Consider the following 17,645-nt stretch of genomic DNA (forward strand, 5'->3'; position numbering starts at 1 on the left):
GTGGGTGCCTCTACACCTCTTCTTGTCAGTTTTCAGTGAGCACATGGCTAAAAAAAAATCATACGCCTCTGTATATGGGCCTACTGTTTCAGCCAGGGTTATCGGCAAAGGTTTATATCAAAGTCCTTGAAAAATACAGTTACCTACTTTCCACTCTTATTCATATACAGTAGGAGGAACAGTCTTTTCATGCAAACACATTCTAGACTGGTTGCAGGCATAGTATTTTAGGTATGTCATGACATCTGGGTGTATGAACAGAACTAAGTATCATCTTGAAATGGGCTTCTTCTAAAATTTTGGCCATTTTTTGAAACTAGATCCATGTCTGAGATGCGTAAATGAAGGTTCCGCATATTGTGGCTTGTAGCAAAGCCTTAAATCACTCACAGATTTTTGTGATTAGGGGTATAAAATCACAGTCTGGTTTTCTTTCTGTAGCTCAAGCCCAGCTCTTCTATTGCTACTTTTATATGATTTGATTTTTCAGAGCAGAACTAAAGTTTTTTGGATTCATGAAAGAAACGTTTGTAAGCACAGCTGCAGGTAAAGGCATTTTAAATATATACTTGCAACTGCAGTGGCTGTATCTGGCTAAAGATGAGATTTCGGAGAGAAAAAAGAATGAAGCCATTACAGAACCAGTGCACACAAAGGTGGTCAACTGAAAAGAGAAGACCTGCAGGCAGAATATTCCTTGATACCACATCCTGCCAAGGCAAAGCCACCCATGCCAATGGGGAAAAGTATCTAGGAGGTTGTGCTCGCAGAGTGGCAGCCTGATCAGTATGTTATATGCCTCTTTGGGAAAGTAAATATTAGCAGGAGGCTGGTGTGGGAATGGATGAGACGGGGCTACAGCTGCAGGGAAAGTACAAAAAAATGGGAAGAGTCTTCCTAGGAGTGCTGAAACCAGAGGAGGAGGCGCCCTGGGTAGTTGCTGCTGCTGCAGAGAGCCCGTTTGAAAGGCTGCACCTTCTGGGTGCTGCGCTGTTGAGGGCCTTGTGCCCACTCCTGCCAGATGCAGGTGATGAGGAAAGGCTGTGAAGCTCTGGGCTAGGGAAGGGAGATTAATATGACAACCCTCTGACTGAGGAGGGACTCACAAGGTCTGATACTTTCCGCTGAAGGTAGGTATAGCTCTGAGCACTGACCCAGCAGTGTGGGAAGAGAAGATGCTAGTGGAGAGCAAGACCAAAGAGGCCATGTCTGAGGGGCAGCAGTGAGATAAGGGGTAGAAGCGGCAGGTAAGCACCAGGATGTGGTCTTTGGTGAAGAGCGATGTTTAATGAAAACATGCCAAGGCCAGCTGGAGGCATCATGAGAGAAAATCCAGGGTCCAGGGGCAGATCCATCTCCGTGGGGAGTTGAGATGGTAGTGTGAAGGTCTGCAGAGCTGCCAAAGGAGTGCCTCAAGCCCTGCAGAAGGCAGAGGGGAGAGGAAGAACTGATAATGCAATGAGACTGGCTTGTGCATGGAAGGAAGATGTTCACTCTGCTGCTGCGCACTGGGGAGGCAGTGGAGGTTGCTGGAAAGGTCATGGTCCAGGATGAGACATCCTCAGCCAGCATGTCAGTGAAGGATGAGGATGGTGAGGGAGTGAGATGGAAAAAATAATATGATAGATCTGAGAACGGCTTCAGTCCCTGGAGAGAAGAGACAGGAAATTGGTGCAGAAAACCCCAGAACTGTGAGCTCGTGGGTGAGGGAAGCCAGGAGAGCTGCTAGGGGTGCTGGAGGAGTGTGGGAGGTGAGAGGAGTGAGGAGGAGTAAACATTTGGGTGAAGGCGTAGCTTTCTGTCCCAGGATTATCTGCTAAAGCGCAGCAGCGCCAAATCTGTTTGCTGGATCCCAGCTGCCCAGCAACCAGCCTTTTGCAGCTGCGCTTTTACCAGCCTTGCTGCTTCTTATAAAAGGACTTGTTTGCTCTGTTACAGTGTGGCAGAGGTTACGCACAGCTTAGGGACTGCGAATATTCGCAGCAAAGTCTGGTGCAGGAGAGGATGGACTGGGACTCCAGTTCTCTCTGAAAGCCAAAACTGTGATGATTTTTTTCCCCGGGATTTCTGTGGCTTCTAGAGAGTGGAGGCGGTGACACCCAGAGGTGTTTGCTGTTGCAGTGTGGCTGTGTGGAAAGCTGGGTGCTACACTGTTTAAGATCCATGTGAATAACTCAACTTTTCAGTTTGATTTGAGCCAAAGCTTTTCTTTTTTCTTGCTGAAATAAACAAACAAGTGAAATGATTTCAGCTTTCTTCCTTTGCATGCAGCGGTAGCAAGAGGAGTGCAATGGCTTTTCTCTAGGCACCACTCCAGAACAGAGAAGAGGAGGTGGAGGCTCACTTCTTGCCCAGCTGTGAAGACATTGGTTTTGGATGTGAGTGACCAGACTGAGGTGCACCATTTCCCAAGACAGGTCTGACCTATGCCCTCCTGTGTCAGAGAAGCCCTGAGCTGTAGGTTCCCTCATGCACTCCCAGTGTTCCTGCATTGCCTTATTTTAAAATCTTTAAAAAGTCACTAGACTTGGAGCTCATGAGTATTAGCCTCAGTTCTGGTGATTGGGATGTTCATTAAGTAAGGGGGACAGCTGAGTTTTGGTAACGGCTCTCAGGACCAGAGCATGGGAATGATCTCAACCAACAGAGATGAAGGGAATCCCACCTGACAGTGACACTAAGGTCTGCAGCATGGTTTGCAGGTCCCCCAGGGGTCCTGCAAAGAGTCAGCAGGCTTTGTATGTCAGTCTCATGTCAGCACTGAGCCCCTTGTTAGTACTGCAGGAGCAGACTTGCAAAATTGCACACAATTGCTTGCAATCTACCCTCCTGAAAAGATGAATATAAAGTTGTATTTTTCATGCTAGAAATAAATCTAATTACTTCCAATTCACATGCACTCATTAGGTTGTATAAATGTCTCAGACACAGCACACTTGCAGAGACTTCAGATCTACCACTAGTTCATTGTGCCAGCAATGCTGTAGCCTGCAACTGTCTCCTTACCCAGGAAGTTAGCCTTGGGCTTTGTAACAATAACATCAGCTAAAGCCTGGACACCAGATCATCTTGGGAGGCACCACTGTCCCCTTAGCTGACTGCCATATATTACCTTCAAAAGAGCTGAAGAACCTGGCTTTGAAAGGCAAAAACCTTATTACTTTATTACTATGGAAAAGCATAGAATTTTGCAAAAATAAAAAGGGAATCAGTTATTAGAAAAGATTATATTTTTTCTTCAGTAGCTGAGTGGTAGCTTTCTCAGAAACAGTTACAATGGTGTCATGGTTTAACCCCAGCCAGCAACTAAGACCCACACAGCTGCTTGCTCACTCCCCCCGGTGGGATGGGAGAGAGAATCAGAGGAGTAAAAGAAAGAAAACCCATGGACTGAGATAAAGACAGTTTAACAGGTAAAGCAAAAGCCATGCACACAAGCAAAGCAAACCAGGGAATTCATTCACTCCTTCCCATGGGCAGGCAAGTGTTCAGCCCTCCCCAGGAAAGCAGGGCTCCATCATGCCTAACAGTTACTTGGAATAGAAATGCCATCACTCCAAATGTCCTACTCTTCCTTCTTCTCCCCCCAGCTTAACATGCTGACCATGATGTCATATGGCATGGAATACCCCTTTGGTCAGCTGGGCTCAGCTGTCCCAGCTGTGCCCCCTCCCAGCTCCTTGTGCACCCCCAGCCCACTCGCTGGTGGGGTGGGGTGAGGAGCAGAAAAGGTCTTGGCTCTGTGTAAGCCCTGCTCAGCAGTAGTGAAAACATCCCTGTATTATCAACACTGTTCCCTGCACAAATCCAAAACAGCCCCATACTAGCTACTGTGAAGAAAATAACCCTATCCCAGCCAAAACCAGCACAAATGGTCTAGAAATAATGTAAAAATGGGGACCACTGATGAACTTGCAGTCATGGGATAACCCTCCCCTAGTCTGCTTGGTAGCTGTTACACAGAAATGAATGCAAACAGATGTGTGTGTGTGTTTAAACTTGTCTTTTCCACTTATGTCTAGTGAACTAATTGATTAAAAAAAAGAAATTTTATTATTTCATATTGGTGTCTGACTCAATTTACTTTTTATTGGTATTTAATGATTTAGGATGGTTGTTAATATTGTTTCGTTATTGCTAAGTAGTTGAGGGTCTGGGGTTTTATTAATTGTTAAATTTAAAGAAATAAAAAACAGTGTGGAAAGTGAAGAAAAGGCAGATGTATGATGCATCATTATCAGTATGTGCTATAACCCCTACAGCAAGGATTTGTGTCTCTTTCTGCTCATTTATTGTGTGTTTATTTGCCTTATCATTTTCCCATGATGATGTCAATATTAAGGGAAAAATGCTGAAACTGAGGGATTTTAGCCTTTGATACAGAAGGATTACAGCCTGCAAACACAATAAAGAGTTCCTAGTCTTGTTTTGAAACCTTTCATTGACTTCAGCAGTAGCAGAATCTGGCTCAAAATGCATTTGGATTATGTGTACTCCACAGGAAATGTTCAATATTATGTGCAGCAAAGTTAAGAATCAGAATGTGCCTTTCTTTAAAAGGAAAATGGAATTTTCTTAGAAAACAAGAACCAGATTGTAGCTGCAGTTTCACTGGTGGGATGAGCTGCAATACAGGCTCCAGGCCTTAGAACTGCCAAATATTCTGTCACCGCAAAGCCAGGTCTTTCTTCAAGCTCCTATTTCCGTATTTCCTTTCTTTTATATTTAAATACACATACACACATATATATTTGCATTTACATTTATATTTATGTTTATATATCTCTTTTAGTGTTTTACAGAACCTCATTTGGAATGGGTGCTAAATAAAGTCTAAAATCTAATGCTAGGGTCTTTACCTTGAATGCCATGTGTATTGTTTCCATATCTTAATTGTTTTTCTCATTGTTGTTATGGTACTCGCTCCATACACACCTGACTGGTTTCTCCCTGTATGGAAAATTTTCTTCAGTGTGCTGGAAATAACGAGTCACAGATTAACTGATTTCAGAAGGTTAAGGAGAGCAGCTCTGTGGGCTTGTCAGCCTGACCTAAGGGCCAATGGTTTTGGCATGGTGCCCCAGGTCTTGCAGGCTGGTGGGATCCCAGCTGTAGTGATACAAACCAGACAGCATCTCTTCCCTACAGCAGAAGACATTTTTCTCATGGTAGGCAGCCTAGAGGTCTTAACAATGTGTAATCTGGTGATATCTGAAAGTAAGGGTGGGTCTTTGGTCTTTGGCAGAGGCAGAGGTCTGCTGCGGGCATGGACCATTCGATGCTGTGCGAACTGAGGAGTGGCTGGCTGCATGCACCAGTTCTGCCTTCGGCTCTGCCCAGTCTGTTTCTGAGGTCAGGTGGGATTCCTGTAAACTGTCTGAGCACCAGCAATTGCGGCACTGGTGTACATGAGTAAATAAAACGGTTACACTTGCTGAAACTCCCTAAGCTCTGTGCTGCTTATTTTTTCCCCATTTTTATTATCTTCCCCTTGGAAGTGCTGTGCAGCTGGATTCTTAATGAAGAGGCTGCTGAGTCAGATGTGAACATGTATTAGGGGAAGGGATGGCCTCCCTGCTTGGTGTCTCTCTGCCTTTGCGGTCATTGTCAGCTCGCCCAGGACCGTGCTGCTGGATGGCTTTGTCTGGAATGGCATAAAACTGGAGCAGTGTAAGGGATTCATGTGTCTCAGCTCTCTTTCCCCAGGTTTGTTCCCCAACTGTCCCTCCATACAGAGTTCTTGTGCTGCTCAGGGCCAAGAACTTCACATGATGACACACAGATATCTGCAGCCAAGACCTTATTCTTCACCCTTATAAACTCCCAAGTGCCCAAAGCCCTGTGAGGTTTATAAGAATTCAGCATCAAAACTGAACTTTCAGTTTTCTGAGTAGTTTCTTGCCAATGAGATACAATGTTTCTCAAAAAAATACGTGACATACTTAATTTTTAGTAGTTCTAAGAAAAGCCTGGTGAAGGCTTCTGGTTATAAATAGCTGAAAGAATCACTGATCATTTAACATAGTTTACAAAATACCACACCGTAAATTCTGCCTTTCTCTATGGCCCTAAGACCTGTTCAGACACCTCTCTGCTGAATGAATGCAGGCAGCACACATGTAGTAGTCAGGGTTTTTTGATGATTCATATCTGTCTGAACCCTGAAATCACTGTTCAGTCATTATTCAGACTTTACTCAGGGGTAATTCCCATTATATGGTGGTGCTTCTCTGGCAGCTGTTGCAATTCCTGGCTTTGACATCTTTTCCTTTTGCTTTGTGCCAGCACCATCCTATCAGCTGAAGCAGCTCCTGGTGTCGGTGCTTCGTCCTTTTTCTGATGTTGAAGAAACAGTTTGAGCTAAAAGCTTAGAGTTGTGACTCCCCAGAAAGACACTCTTCAATGCTTGCTTGTAGTTCAATACCTATGAACTACAGCAAGCAGGAGCAGACACACACACACTGAATGTGTCCTTGCTTTTCTTCTTTCTTACTTTTAGTTATGGGAAAATGCTTTCCTACAACTTGGTCACCACAGAAATACAAGGTTTCTGGTCCTGGAATTAGATGGTTTTTATCTTGGAAATGGGTAGAAGAGGGTATTTCTGCAGCTTTAAAGAAATATCTTCCTCCTCCCCTCGCTGTCCAGTCCTTGCTCCCCTGCTCCTCTATTTCTGTAGAGCTTTTGGGAACTCTGGATGGAATAGCAGCTAATGGCTTTTTTGCTCCATTTCAGTAGCCTGGATGGTAAGAAGATGTCTACAAGCTGTTGTATAGGCATTACTAGTTTGATGGCCAAAGTCAAGAATGAGGGTAGGAAGTGGAAATCTATGTTCCGTCTTTGCCAGATGTCCCCAGGCAGATCAGACTGTCTGTACATCCTATTTTCATGTTTGAAATGAGCGGAAACAAGACAGATCTATTCCACAAGTCTATTCTGAAGCTTTATTTACTTCAAACCTTCAGACAACAAACAACAGAGGGGCAAAGACTTTTTTTCTGCTCCTTTGCTCTTTGCTGGATTTTGGGAAGAAAATTCCAAATTTGCTTGGTTCCTCCTGTTAAAAGCCTTGTTGACAGGAGCAAGTTTGTCCATAAACCTATATATGCATAATTGTACTAACAGGAGCTGTTGCTGTGATGGCAGACACAGCAGTGTGATAGCACAGCCAATGGAAATGCCCTTCAACATTATAAACCATCATGTCAAAATTGTGCTGGGGGTAGCTCCACTGCACCGCTGGGCTCTACTGCCATGGCCTTGGGTTAAAAAACAACAGAAAAAATCACATCTCTTCTATAGCTGTGCTGATGAAACTTCAATGTGTAGAGCACAGCTTAATCAAGGACTATGGTATTCTATCTGTTGTTGTGGCTGTAGGGATTTTGGGTGTGAAGAGGTGCAGTCCCTGACTGGCAGGACATGGCTGGCAAAAGCCTCTAGCGTAGACACAGTTGTACCAGCTGAACCTGTGGATTTTGGTTGTGAGGCAAGGTGGGGCTGAAACAGACTCCACTGGTGAAACCTCAGTTTTAGCAATACCCTCTGCATCCCTATTAGAAATGCTTCTGCAGTGCAGCTATCTCAGCTAAGCACTTACAAGACAGAGATGGCTTTCGTCAGGTGGCTGCAGAAGGGAGCCACGTTTTTTCAGGGTAATGTCTATTTTATTTCTTTTTAATTTTCCCAGTCTGTTGCTGAAAGGCTGCTTTTGTAAGTCATGGCTGGGCAGGTAACCATCTGTTAATGAGTAATTCTTGTGTCTGATATTGGCATTGATCTGGTCCATATTTTGCAATGTAATGTCATCTCCTGAGTGGGCTTGCTTGGAACTCCTTGTTATTGCTAGATCATGCTTTTAATTATCTCCTGAAGGGAAAGAGATGGGAAACGTCTGGATGGTAAACTGATTTTTGTTCTGATTACAAGCAACATTGGATCAGCTCCTCTGAAAGTGCTCTTAAACGTTTGCTGAGTACACCGGCGATCATCTCCGAGGCTTAGGCACTTTGTAAACTCTTCACTCCCTGTGGTTGGGGAGTATCTTGCTACATGGCATTCCCATCTACCCACAAAGACATTAATGATTAACAGTGATAACAGCTCTGCTTACTTAGAAAGCTAAAATACCCTAAAGTCAAGTAAATCGCAGTCCCTTGTGAAAGCTTATTGCTGATTCACCCTCCTGCTTCAGCCCAGCTCTAGAAGTCTCCCTCTGCCAGACAAAAACCTTTGTGAGAGGAGAGCAAAGATGAAAGTCTGTGCTCTTTTCACTGTTGCCTTGGCTCTGATTCTGAGCAGTGACTGTGCAAGGATGGTAAGTCTGATTCTTCTGTTTTGGAGTGGTGGATCATCTACGTTCTGGCTGGCAAGACAATGTTGCTTTGGGGTTGGATGAGTAAAGCTGCAGACCAGACTGAAGGGAAGAGTGCTTCAAATGAAAACCAAGGGATTTGCTAGATGAAGGCTCACAGCAATGCTGACCAAGCATGGGGCCTGTAGAATAGCTGGTCCCATATGTATCTGCATTTAAAGAAATTGCTTACATCCATGCCCTGCTGTGAGGAAGAATGGGAGGGGAGGAAGGAACAAAAAACCTGAAATACTTTGAAAATGCGTATCAGAAATGTGTTGACACAGGCAGGTTACCTGCAGTAGCATGGAAGGAGAGTGCTACCCGACCAGACTTTACTGCTGCCTGGTAACTGAACGTGCCAGCTTAGGTAACCGACTCCTTCCTTTCAAGCCTCTCCCCATTTTCATGCCATGCCCTTCAGTGTTTTCATTGTGTGCTTTGTGTCCTTTTTTTGGGAGTATGTCTGCAAGGCAGCTACAGCACTGCTGAGCATGGTGTGACTTTGTTATTTTGTGTAAACCCCACCATGGCCTGGCATCCACCAAGGAGTAGGAGCACAGCTAATATCCTGGACGCCCAGCTATGTGGCTTTCTGATTAGCCTTATTTCACTAGCTAATTTAAAACTAGCTCAGCTTTACTTAAGTGATGATATAATCCTAACTATCCCAGTGAAGTAAGGAAGTATCTCCTTAAACATTGCAGGTGGGAGCAGAGAAGAGTATTCATGGGGCCTAGGAAAAGATAGGCCCTGGCTGAAGCCATTGGAGACTGCTCAGTGCTGGCACAGTCAGTGTAGAGTGCAAAAACTTTCTCAGAACTGTTCAGGCCCTCCATATGTATCTTAGCAACAGCTTTGTTTTATCCCTTACTTGTTATGTCCCCTATCCAATTCTGTGTTCATGATGTGTTGCTTCCTTGACTACTTTTGTGATGTTTTTATTTTGCTAGAGTTTAGATGTCAGCGCCTTTGGTGGCAGCAGCACTTTAGGTGTATCACCATTTTTTAATTATTTCCTGTGGCTTAAAATCAGCTCAGCCTGGTGCTCTTTACTTGCTGATCAGCGAACCCAAATAAAGTAGAGGTTGCTTTTTTAACTAATGCCCTGGGGGATAGAGCTAAATGGCAGGAAAAGTCAAATGCTGGGATATTATCTGTAACTGTGAACTGCCCCCAGAATGCATATATGCTTCCTGCTGAGAGAAACAGGAGATGTGTCCCTTGGCAATAGAAAGATATGATGGAGCAGAGCTTTGGCCTGTTTTTGTGCTGTGCTGGGTTTTCCTGGTTTAACAGAGACCTTTCATGAGCCATTGTTTATCTATATTTTTTCACCAGACTGTGCCCCAGCAAAAATCACACACAAAAGATGAGATCATTGCAGCAGCACTGGGAAAAACACAATTTCAGGCACCCTGGAAAGCACATTTGTCTCTGTAGGATAGTTCCCAGAATGAATTTGTGTCTCCAATCCACATTCTTTTTTTCTCTTTGTAGCACTACAAATCTGGGGCAGGAAGAGGCTCAAAACATGAGTTCACTCACCCACAAGGTACAAAGTCAAATCCAGTAGGTTTCATGACAGTAAGAATGATCTGCCTGCCTGTATCCATGCTGTGCAAGTCAGTAGTAAGCCTGTCTTTGTTTCAACATGAATAAGGATTATGGAATGGTAATGCCATTATTAATTTCTGTGTAGAGGGGAATTTGGGATTAGCTCAGGAATCTCAGGTAATTTCCTTTCAGGTGTGGATTAATGGGAAGGTGCTGATGGGTTTTAGTTTGTCTGAGCTGGTGTGGCTTATATTCACTCATAACATACTGCGGCTGTAGATGTGCAACTCCCTTTATTTTAATGAGCCGCGTCCACCCTGTGACTTTAAAGTACATAAACTCTTTGTATGTACAGGTTAAATTTCTGCCACAGCCCTTGATCTCTCTGTGGGAGAAGGGTTTGAGCCCCATGTGATTTGCTGGGTTGCATTTGTTTTGATGGCATCTATACAGTCAGACATCCTGGCTGTGTGTGGGTATTGCAGACCTCTGTTTTTAAAGCTTTTGTTGTCCTGTGCTTTTGCTGTTATGGATTACATGAATTGGGCCATTAGTGGTGCCTTTATAGCTTAGAACAGTCTTTAAGTCCTTCGGGATGCAATGTCTTCTGAATGGAGAAGTATTTTTTACAACTCTCCTAACTGCTTATAACAGAAGGTATCAGGCAGAGAACATAAATATCTGAACATTTGCTTAATTAGTTCAGACAATGAAAACCAGACTTGAAAAAGGGATAGCAGAGGGGCTGGCAGTAGCTATTTCGCATTGACAGATAGGGGGACAGTTAAGGCAGATAGAGTGACCGTAATTCCAACCAGTTAGGAAGGGTTGGGGTCACAGGGAGGGATTATTTTTTCCATAATGCTAATAACTGGCCTCAGAAGCTCTTTGAGATGATGAGTCTGGGCTTGTGAGGGTTAACAGATATTGCAAGGGTGTGCAGGACCCCCAGCCTCAAGGGGTAAGCTCAGGACAAGGAGCAGTCATACATCATACATCGTCACTGAGAAATGGAAATCCGCTGTGCTGCCAGCTCAGTTGTATGCCCCATTTCTCTCCTACAGCAATGGTTGGCTTCCCATTCATGCTCCTGGATCTCAGAACTGTTTGCTTTTAGCTTAATGGTTAAATAAGCTCTGACAGTTTTTCATTGTCTTTTTTATCTTCAGTCTCTCTCATTCTCAAGACTCATCTTAAAGGATCTTTTCTGCTAGACTCCCACCACCCTTCCTTAGACTGCCATCACTGACATGCACATAAAACTTGTCCTTTTTAGACACTGGTCCCATCAATTTCTCCCCACTTGTAAGGAATCTGCGTATCACAAAGGGAAGGTAGTATGATCAAAATTATCTGTCTTCCCCCAACCTTTAAAACTTTATTTTTCCTGACTGTTTCTATTTCAGTTTGTACTGTCTCATGTCTTAATTGTTTTAAACAGATATTACAATGTGATATGGAGTCTGAAAGGATACTACTTCAGAAATAAATTTCATATGCTATTACAATACTACATAATTGGAAATGATAATTGCGATTAATGAGTATAATTGGCATTTGCTGTACCAGAAATTGCAATATATTTTGAGCTGAAATGATCTGAGATCTTTATTCTACCACAGACTCTTAATCTTTGTTGATTTGGTCATTATGGAGGATGTTAAGCCTTGTCTTATGCACTAGAAGTAGCAGAGGGACAGAGTCCAAAGTACAGCTGAAAAATTTAAGGATACCTGTCTTTGTAATTTCATATAATAACATATAATATGTACCAGTGGGTTGGATTTCAGCTACATGATGAGATTTTTATTCTTGTATTTCAGTGTTTACAGAGGATGGAAATTTATGCAAATTTCCTTTCCGGTACGGTGGAAGGTTTTATCACTCGTGTTTATCAAACCTATTTTCCTGGAAGAAATGGTAAGTTAACATTGCTTATAAAGGAAGATAGCATTCAAATGAAAATGTCATCCTTTTAGTGCTTTAATCTTGTTTTTAAAATAATTAACTTGAGCTTGATGTTGTGCCCAAGTTGATCCATGCAGTTCTCCTGATTATAGTTATGGCCCTCAGGTCAAGACTCATGCTCAGAGTGGAGCGAGCCCAGGCTTGGGGTCTCCAGGGCCACAGAAATCTCAAGAACTGCAGAAATTTTTCCTCCTTGGCCTTCATATTGGAATTGCAACTTACATGAGTGGCAAGAGCTTGTACAGAAAGGGCAGGACCCATGAAACAACCTGATAGAAAACCTCTGCTGGGGGAGAAAGGAGAGATCCAGACACGTGTGAGACATGACACTCAGTTAAGGAATTGTTCGATTTGTGTGGGCCATAATTGTACTGTAGCAGAGACCATCTGATTTTTGAGGAAATCTGGGTTTTTTTTCCCCCATATCTCTATCCAGACTGGCACCAGGCCCCTTTTGGACAGTGCGGTACCAGGAGGTGAGGTATTACTCCTGCTTGTTGGGTAATGATTTATTCTACTAATGTGTTTAAGGTCAGGACTCCTTATTTTGGGCAAAGATTATTCTTTTACATATGTAGAACTTGTTAAAAGTATTCATTATTCATTTTGGAGTAGGGGCAGTCAGGTGGGAACCCTACTGCAGCAAGCACTGAATAACAAGACTAACTTTGCAGATGAACCTATCTAATGGGCATATATTAACAGAAATCAAAGGCAACAAAGCAGGGAATATATGGGTACCCGTAATGTGAAAATATATACACACACAGATGAGCTATGTGAAAGGCATATACTTGCATATTTTTGGGGTGGAAATAATATTTTATAGAGTTTACTCACCCATGCAGGGCAGAACTCTAATTTTTTTTTTCATAATCTGTGTCATCTTTCTGATGGCACATGTGTTCTAAGTGCTCGTGTAATGTAAACGACACAACACATCATACCTTCTTACAAAAATAGACATAGACCTTCAAGCTAGGAGACCACTTCTGAATTTTCCCAACATCCATAGATACAATCCAGATAAGAGAAGCCTCAAGGAAACAAGAAATCAAGAATATCTCAACTAAAGGAAGGGATCTGGAATAATTTTCCAGTTTGAACGCTGTCTTTGATGAACTGTAGCCACAAAAATTTTGACCTTTGGACCCACTTAATTTCATGCAATGCTTAAGATGGATCTTGATAATTCATGACACACTGTGTATTTGTTTTTAGCCAGTTAGGCCACAGAAATGGAAAAAAAATGGAGGAACCCGTGAATGGATGGGATCCAAGGTTAGAGCACACTTTAGAGCTGACCTTGGACAACTTGCTCTTATGATTCTGTTTTTAAAAGCCATTTACAAGTAGGGAGAGGAGGAGGAGGACAGCTGGAGCTGTTTGGTTTTGACAGGCCATTTCACCCCATGGCTGACCTTCTGGCCAGTGTTTACTCTTCTTTCATAAGCTAAAAGCAACCTAATGTGTGACTTCAGGCACAGAGATGCCGGGAAAAGAGCCCTGAACAGCAGTCGGGAAACCTGCTCTGTGCATTTTTGTGTGACTTGGCACTAGCCCATGCTGGACTGATGCCGAGTAACTGATCCCAGGGGACCTGGCAGGCAGCAGGCAAGAGCAAGGCTTGTGTCCTTCCTGCTCCTGCCTGCCTGCAAGCTGCTAGTAAGGATGGAGATGATGGGAGGCTGGATGCAATCTGCTTCCTCGGGGGCAAATGCAGGAAGACCAGGCCAGGAGAGTGCTGGATTACCCACTTAATAAGTCCATGTCCCTAGTCCTCAAGTCATACTTTAAGGCAGGATTACAGGCAGGACTCTATAGTGGGAGCCAAAGCCTGCTCTAATTGTCTTTAATTTTATTATATGTTTTCTTGTAATACATATGACACACATATTGTGTGCTAGCCCATCATATTAAGTTCAATAACAGATAGTTCTCCTGCAGAAAGCATTTAAGAGCAGTATCTATCTTAATACAAAGCTGGGTATCTCATTTATGAAAGCTACTCTGTTGATTCACAAGGCTAAATGAGGAAGGCAATCAGACATGACCTTGTCCGTTTGTAATGTTAAATGTTTCAACATAAATCAGAGTCCTGACCGCAGAAACCTCTCCTTACTCACTCCAAGAGCAACAAACATGTTGTATCTTTATAAATATTTATCAAAAACACAGGAAAGAAGACAAAATAATTGCAGTTTTCAAAGAACAAACTTCCTTTAACAGCATCCTGTATTGCATTTCCCTTTAATTATTATCTGTTTTCACAGATAAATTCCTACTTAGAATCCTCTTACCAGGTATTAAAGATGTCACGTAAATTTGACTTTTGTTTGGAAGACAAAAAAATAGCTGGAACTGTGGCTAAAGTTTGTTGGTACCTCCAGAAAGACGAAATAGTGTGGGGACAGACAAAATGAGCGTGCAATGGACACCCATGAGAGCAAATGGGGAGGGCGGTCTGAACCGCAGCCAAGCTGTGGCTGCAGGGATGCTGCCAGAGCCCTGCCCCTGTGTCCCATGGAAGGATGGGTTCCCTTGAGATCCTGCTCAAGGGGAATGACGGGAGCAGATTTTGACTCGTACCCTGGAGGATCCTTATTCTGTGCTCGAGTACTGGATGTGTGGGTTCCTGTTGTGCCAGGTTGCAAGGATGGGCTTAGGTCTGTACGACAAGGGATCTTACCATGTTCTCTGGAAGCAGGAAGGTCTGATACTTTGGCTACAGTCTGAAAACAGTGCAAAGGAGGGCTTTTTAGCCAGCTGAACTACAAACTGGAGAGTTTATGCCAGTCCTGGAAAGAAGATGAACATGTGGGGTGAGCCAAGAGACACCAAGCATCACAGGCTCTGGATATTGCTGGTACTGGTGGTGGTTGCCTCTGGTGTCATCAGGTGAAGCCTGGTCATCTTTCGTGGTCAGGACAATACCTAAAAAGGCCTGACTGAACCTCCAGGCCTCGAACATGGTGACAGCACCAGGTGTGACAGCAGAGCTCTTTCCTTCCACCAGTCTAGCTCTGGCCCAAGGCTTTGCTTCCTCTCCAAAATGCCCTATTATTAAGGCTCCCAATGCTCCTGATGGGTGAAATAGCCATCTTTCCATTTATCCTGCCTACCAGTTAGGCCTCATCTGTGGTACACCATTTTGTCCATCCATTCCCATGTTGGTTACCACGCATGTGTTTAAAATGTTGTTTAAATCAATCCCTAGCACTGGACTTTTCAGGTGCAATTAATTCAGTGTCTGTGTCTTTAGGTTTTCACTGTTTTATTAATGATTTTATGTGACAGGCTGGTACAAAGACATTTGTTATCTCATAAATTTAAAGAGTGGGCCCATTTACAAGTACCACAAAGAAGTAATAAGCCCGTTTAGTTGGTGTGGCTGCTGGAGGTAACATCCCATGAGACCAAAATGTCATCACATTTTTGGTAAGCCTCCCAACAAAGAAAAGATTTTAATAAGAGAAGGAGAGAGACTAGCGAAGTAGCTCTGAGGATGCTCTGAGCTTCCTCCAAACAGTGAGGCATATGTGGTGGAAGATATAAAAGGATTGTGTGGATGTGCAAGAAGCCTGGCACTGAGGGGAGGACCAACCTCTTCATAGACACTGTGAGGTGATAGGGAAGGAGGGGACTGGTTGTGAAGAGCATTGTATGGGAGGACCAGTGGGCCTCTGTCAGGGTCTTCGATGACAAAATACGTTTAAGAGGGGAAAAACTGAATTGTCCATTTGCTTGGCTACTACTGGATAGACTTCAGAGAATATTAACTTGTGTCTAAATTATTTTTTTCCCTAATGATTAGAGTTTGCCTGAATTCTTTAGATGTATACAGGGCCTTTTCCATTTGCTTTTCCCATGCTGCTTAGTGTAACATCACTCTGCTAAATCAATAAATTCAGAAAAGTTTGGATTCTCCTTCTCCATCATGGCTTGCACAGGTGAAGTGTTCAGTCAAGGATGGTTTTGCCAACAATGACACAAACAGGGCACTGCCGACAACCACTTTTAACTTACTCCTCACCTTAATCCTCACGCATAATAGACCATCCTTTAAAAAACCATGATCCACTTCCCACTGAAGGAGCACAGAGAAATTTCCATTGACTCCCAGCAGAGTTGCACGGGCCTTAATGCCTGTGAGAAAACAGCCTCTTTAAGAACATGCCAAGTTAATCTGCAGTACACTACCAAGCACCTTTCTTTTTGTGCACCTTATATAATTGAGGTCACCAAACTTAATATGTGTGGCCTATTCAGGTGCTCCATAGGAATGAAAGCATTTTAAATACCACATAGCATCTAATTAAGAAGCAAAGTAGGGCATTCAAATGGTAGACATGCTCTATAATAAAATTTCAATATATCTTGTGACATCCTAGGGTGGAAAAATATTTGATAACACAACTGTTCAAGGTATGATTAAAAACACACACAATAGAAATAGATTATCAGGCATGTTAAATAAAGCAAACTCCTATTTCTTCCAGTGCCATGTAGCCACTCATTTTCCTGTGTAGTGCCAGCTGATATTTATTATGCTGCATTAGAACTGGTTAGGGAGGATGCTTTGGTGGATGGTTCATTGGGACACAAAGTGGACAGGTTCAGCCTTGGTTCAGTCACATGCTCCCTGTGTGGCCTCGGGGAAGCCTGTTAAGTCTACCTCTGCAAATGGAGAATAGCAGTTAATGCTCCTTGGAGTGTTATGAGCCTTGGAGATAAGAGACTGATGAGGGCAAGGAAAGTGTGCAGATAAATAGTTGTCAAAGTTTGTCTCGGAAAAATTCCCATGGGCAGCGTGGTATGGACAATTCACTCCTCTGCTCTGCATAAAAGAGAGGTTTTATCTGTGCATTTGGAAACCACCCCTGTGTCAGTTATTTCCTCATTTTGTCTGGCAAGTTAAAAAATAGAAATACTTTAAAGGAACTGAGCACAAAATATGTTTGCCACTGAACGTCAGGAAAAAGTCCCTCTGTAGACAGTCTCCTGCCTCTGCATATTATTAAAGAAATTGAAAGGCATAAAAACTGCTTTGGGTCCTGTTTTGCTTGTTTTGTAACGAATAAAGGGACAAAATTTATTTGCTTTGGTTTTGGTTTTTATTTCTGTCTTTTGTTTTCTAATCTTAGAAATAGAAAGAAGGTTGGGTTTTTCTGGAGGATTCATTGGAAGTCTCAGGTCCTACTTCCACATCTCATTCTTAACCTGTATTTTGTTTGAGAGAAACGGGACAGAGCATCTTTGACAAAAAAAAAAAAAAAAAAAAAAAAGAAAAAAAAGCATGTTTTTCTTTTCCTCTGGTATTAAGAGATTTTGAATGAAACAGATGCTAATTAGGAAAATAAGTATGGCTTTCTGGGTTGCTGAAGAATGAAGGCCATATAGTTTCAGTGCAAACACCCGGGTTGTTTAAAGCTCATTAAACTGCACCTTTAACTCTTTTCAGGTGTTCAACAACACATAATTATGACCGGGACAGGAGATGGGGACACTGCGTTTTGTTGCCAAAAGACCACTCAGGTAAGGCAAGCCATTGCTGAGTTGCTCTGGATACCTGGCTCCTTACTTTGCCACCTGCAGTAAGGAGGGATGGTGCCTTCAGTGCTACTTTTATTTGCTGTACACAGAACAAGCCTTCACATTAGCTGTTTCTGGGATCTCTCTGTGACTCTGCATAACCATAGGATTGGACTGTGAATATCACACAGTCTTTAATTCACTTTCTGTTGCCTAACTTGAAGTCATGGAGAGA

General features: G+C 43.0%; 1 protein-coding gene across 1 annotated transcript in view; it reads left to right on the forward strand.

Moving 5' to 3' along the window:
• The first annotated feature begins 8,136 nt into the window (after positions 1–8,136).
• HGFAC (HGF activator) overlaps positions 8,137–17,645 on the forward strand; it is a 42,940-nt gene continuing 33,431 nt past the window's right edge. The window contains exons 1-4 of the mRNA XM_064449045.1: positions 8,137–8,317; positions 9,854–9,908; positions 11,734–11,830; positions 17,340–17,413. Of these exons, the coding sequence (XP_064305115.1) occupies positions 8,252–8,317; positions 9,854–9,908; positions 11,734–11,830; positions 17,340–17,413 (292 nt within the window). The 5' untranslated portion in view covers positions 8,137–8,251. The remainder of the gene's footprint in view (positions 8,318–9,853; positions 9,909–11,733; positions 11,831–17,339; positions 17,414–17,645) is intronic.

The sequence above is a fragment of the Phalacrocorax carbo genome, chromosome 4, assembly GCF_963921805.1.
Source record: "Phalacrocorax carbo chromosome 4, bPhaCar2.1, whole genome shotgun sequence".
Taxonomy (NCBI): Eukaryota; Metazoa; Chordata; class Aves; order Suliformes; family Phalacrocoracidae; genus Phalacrocorax; species Phalacrocorax carbo.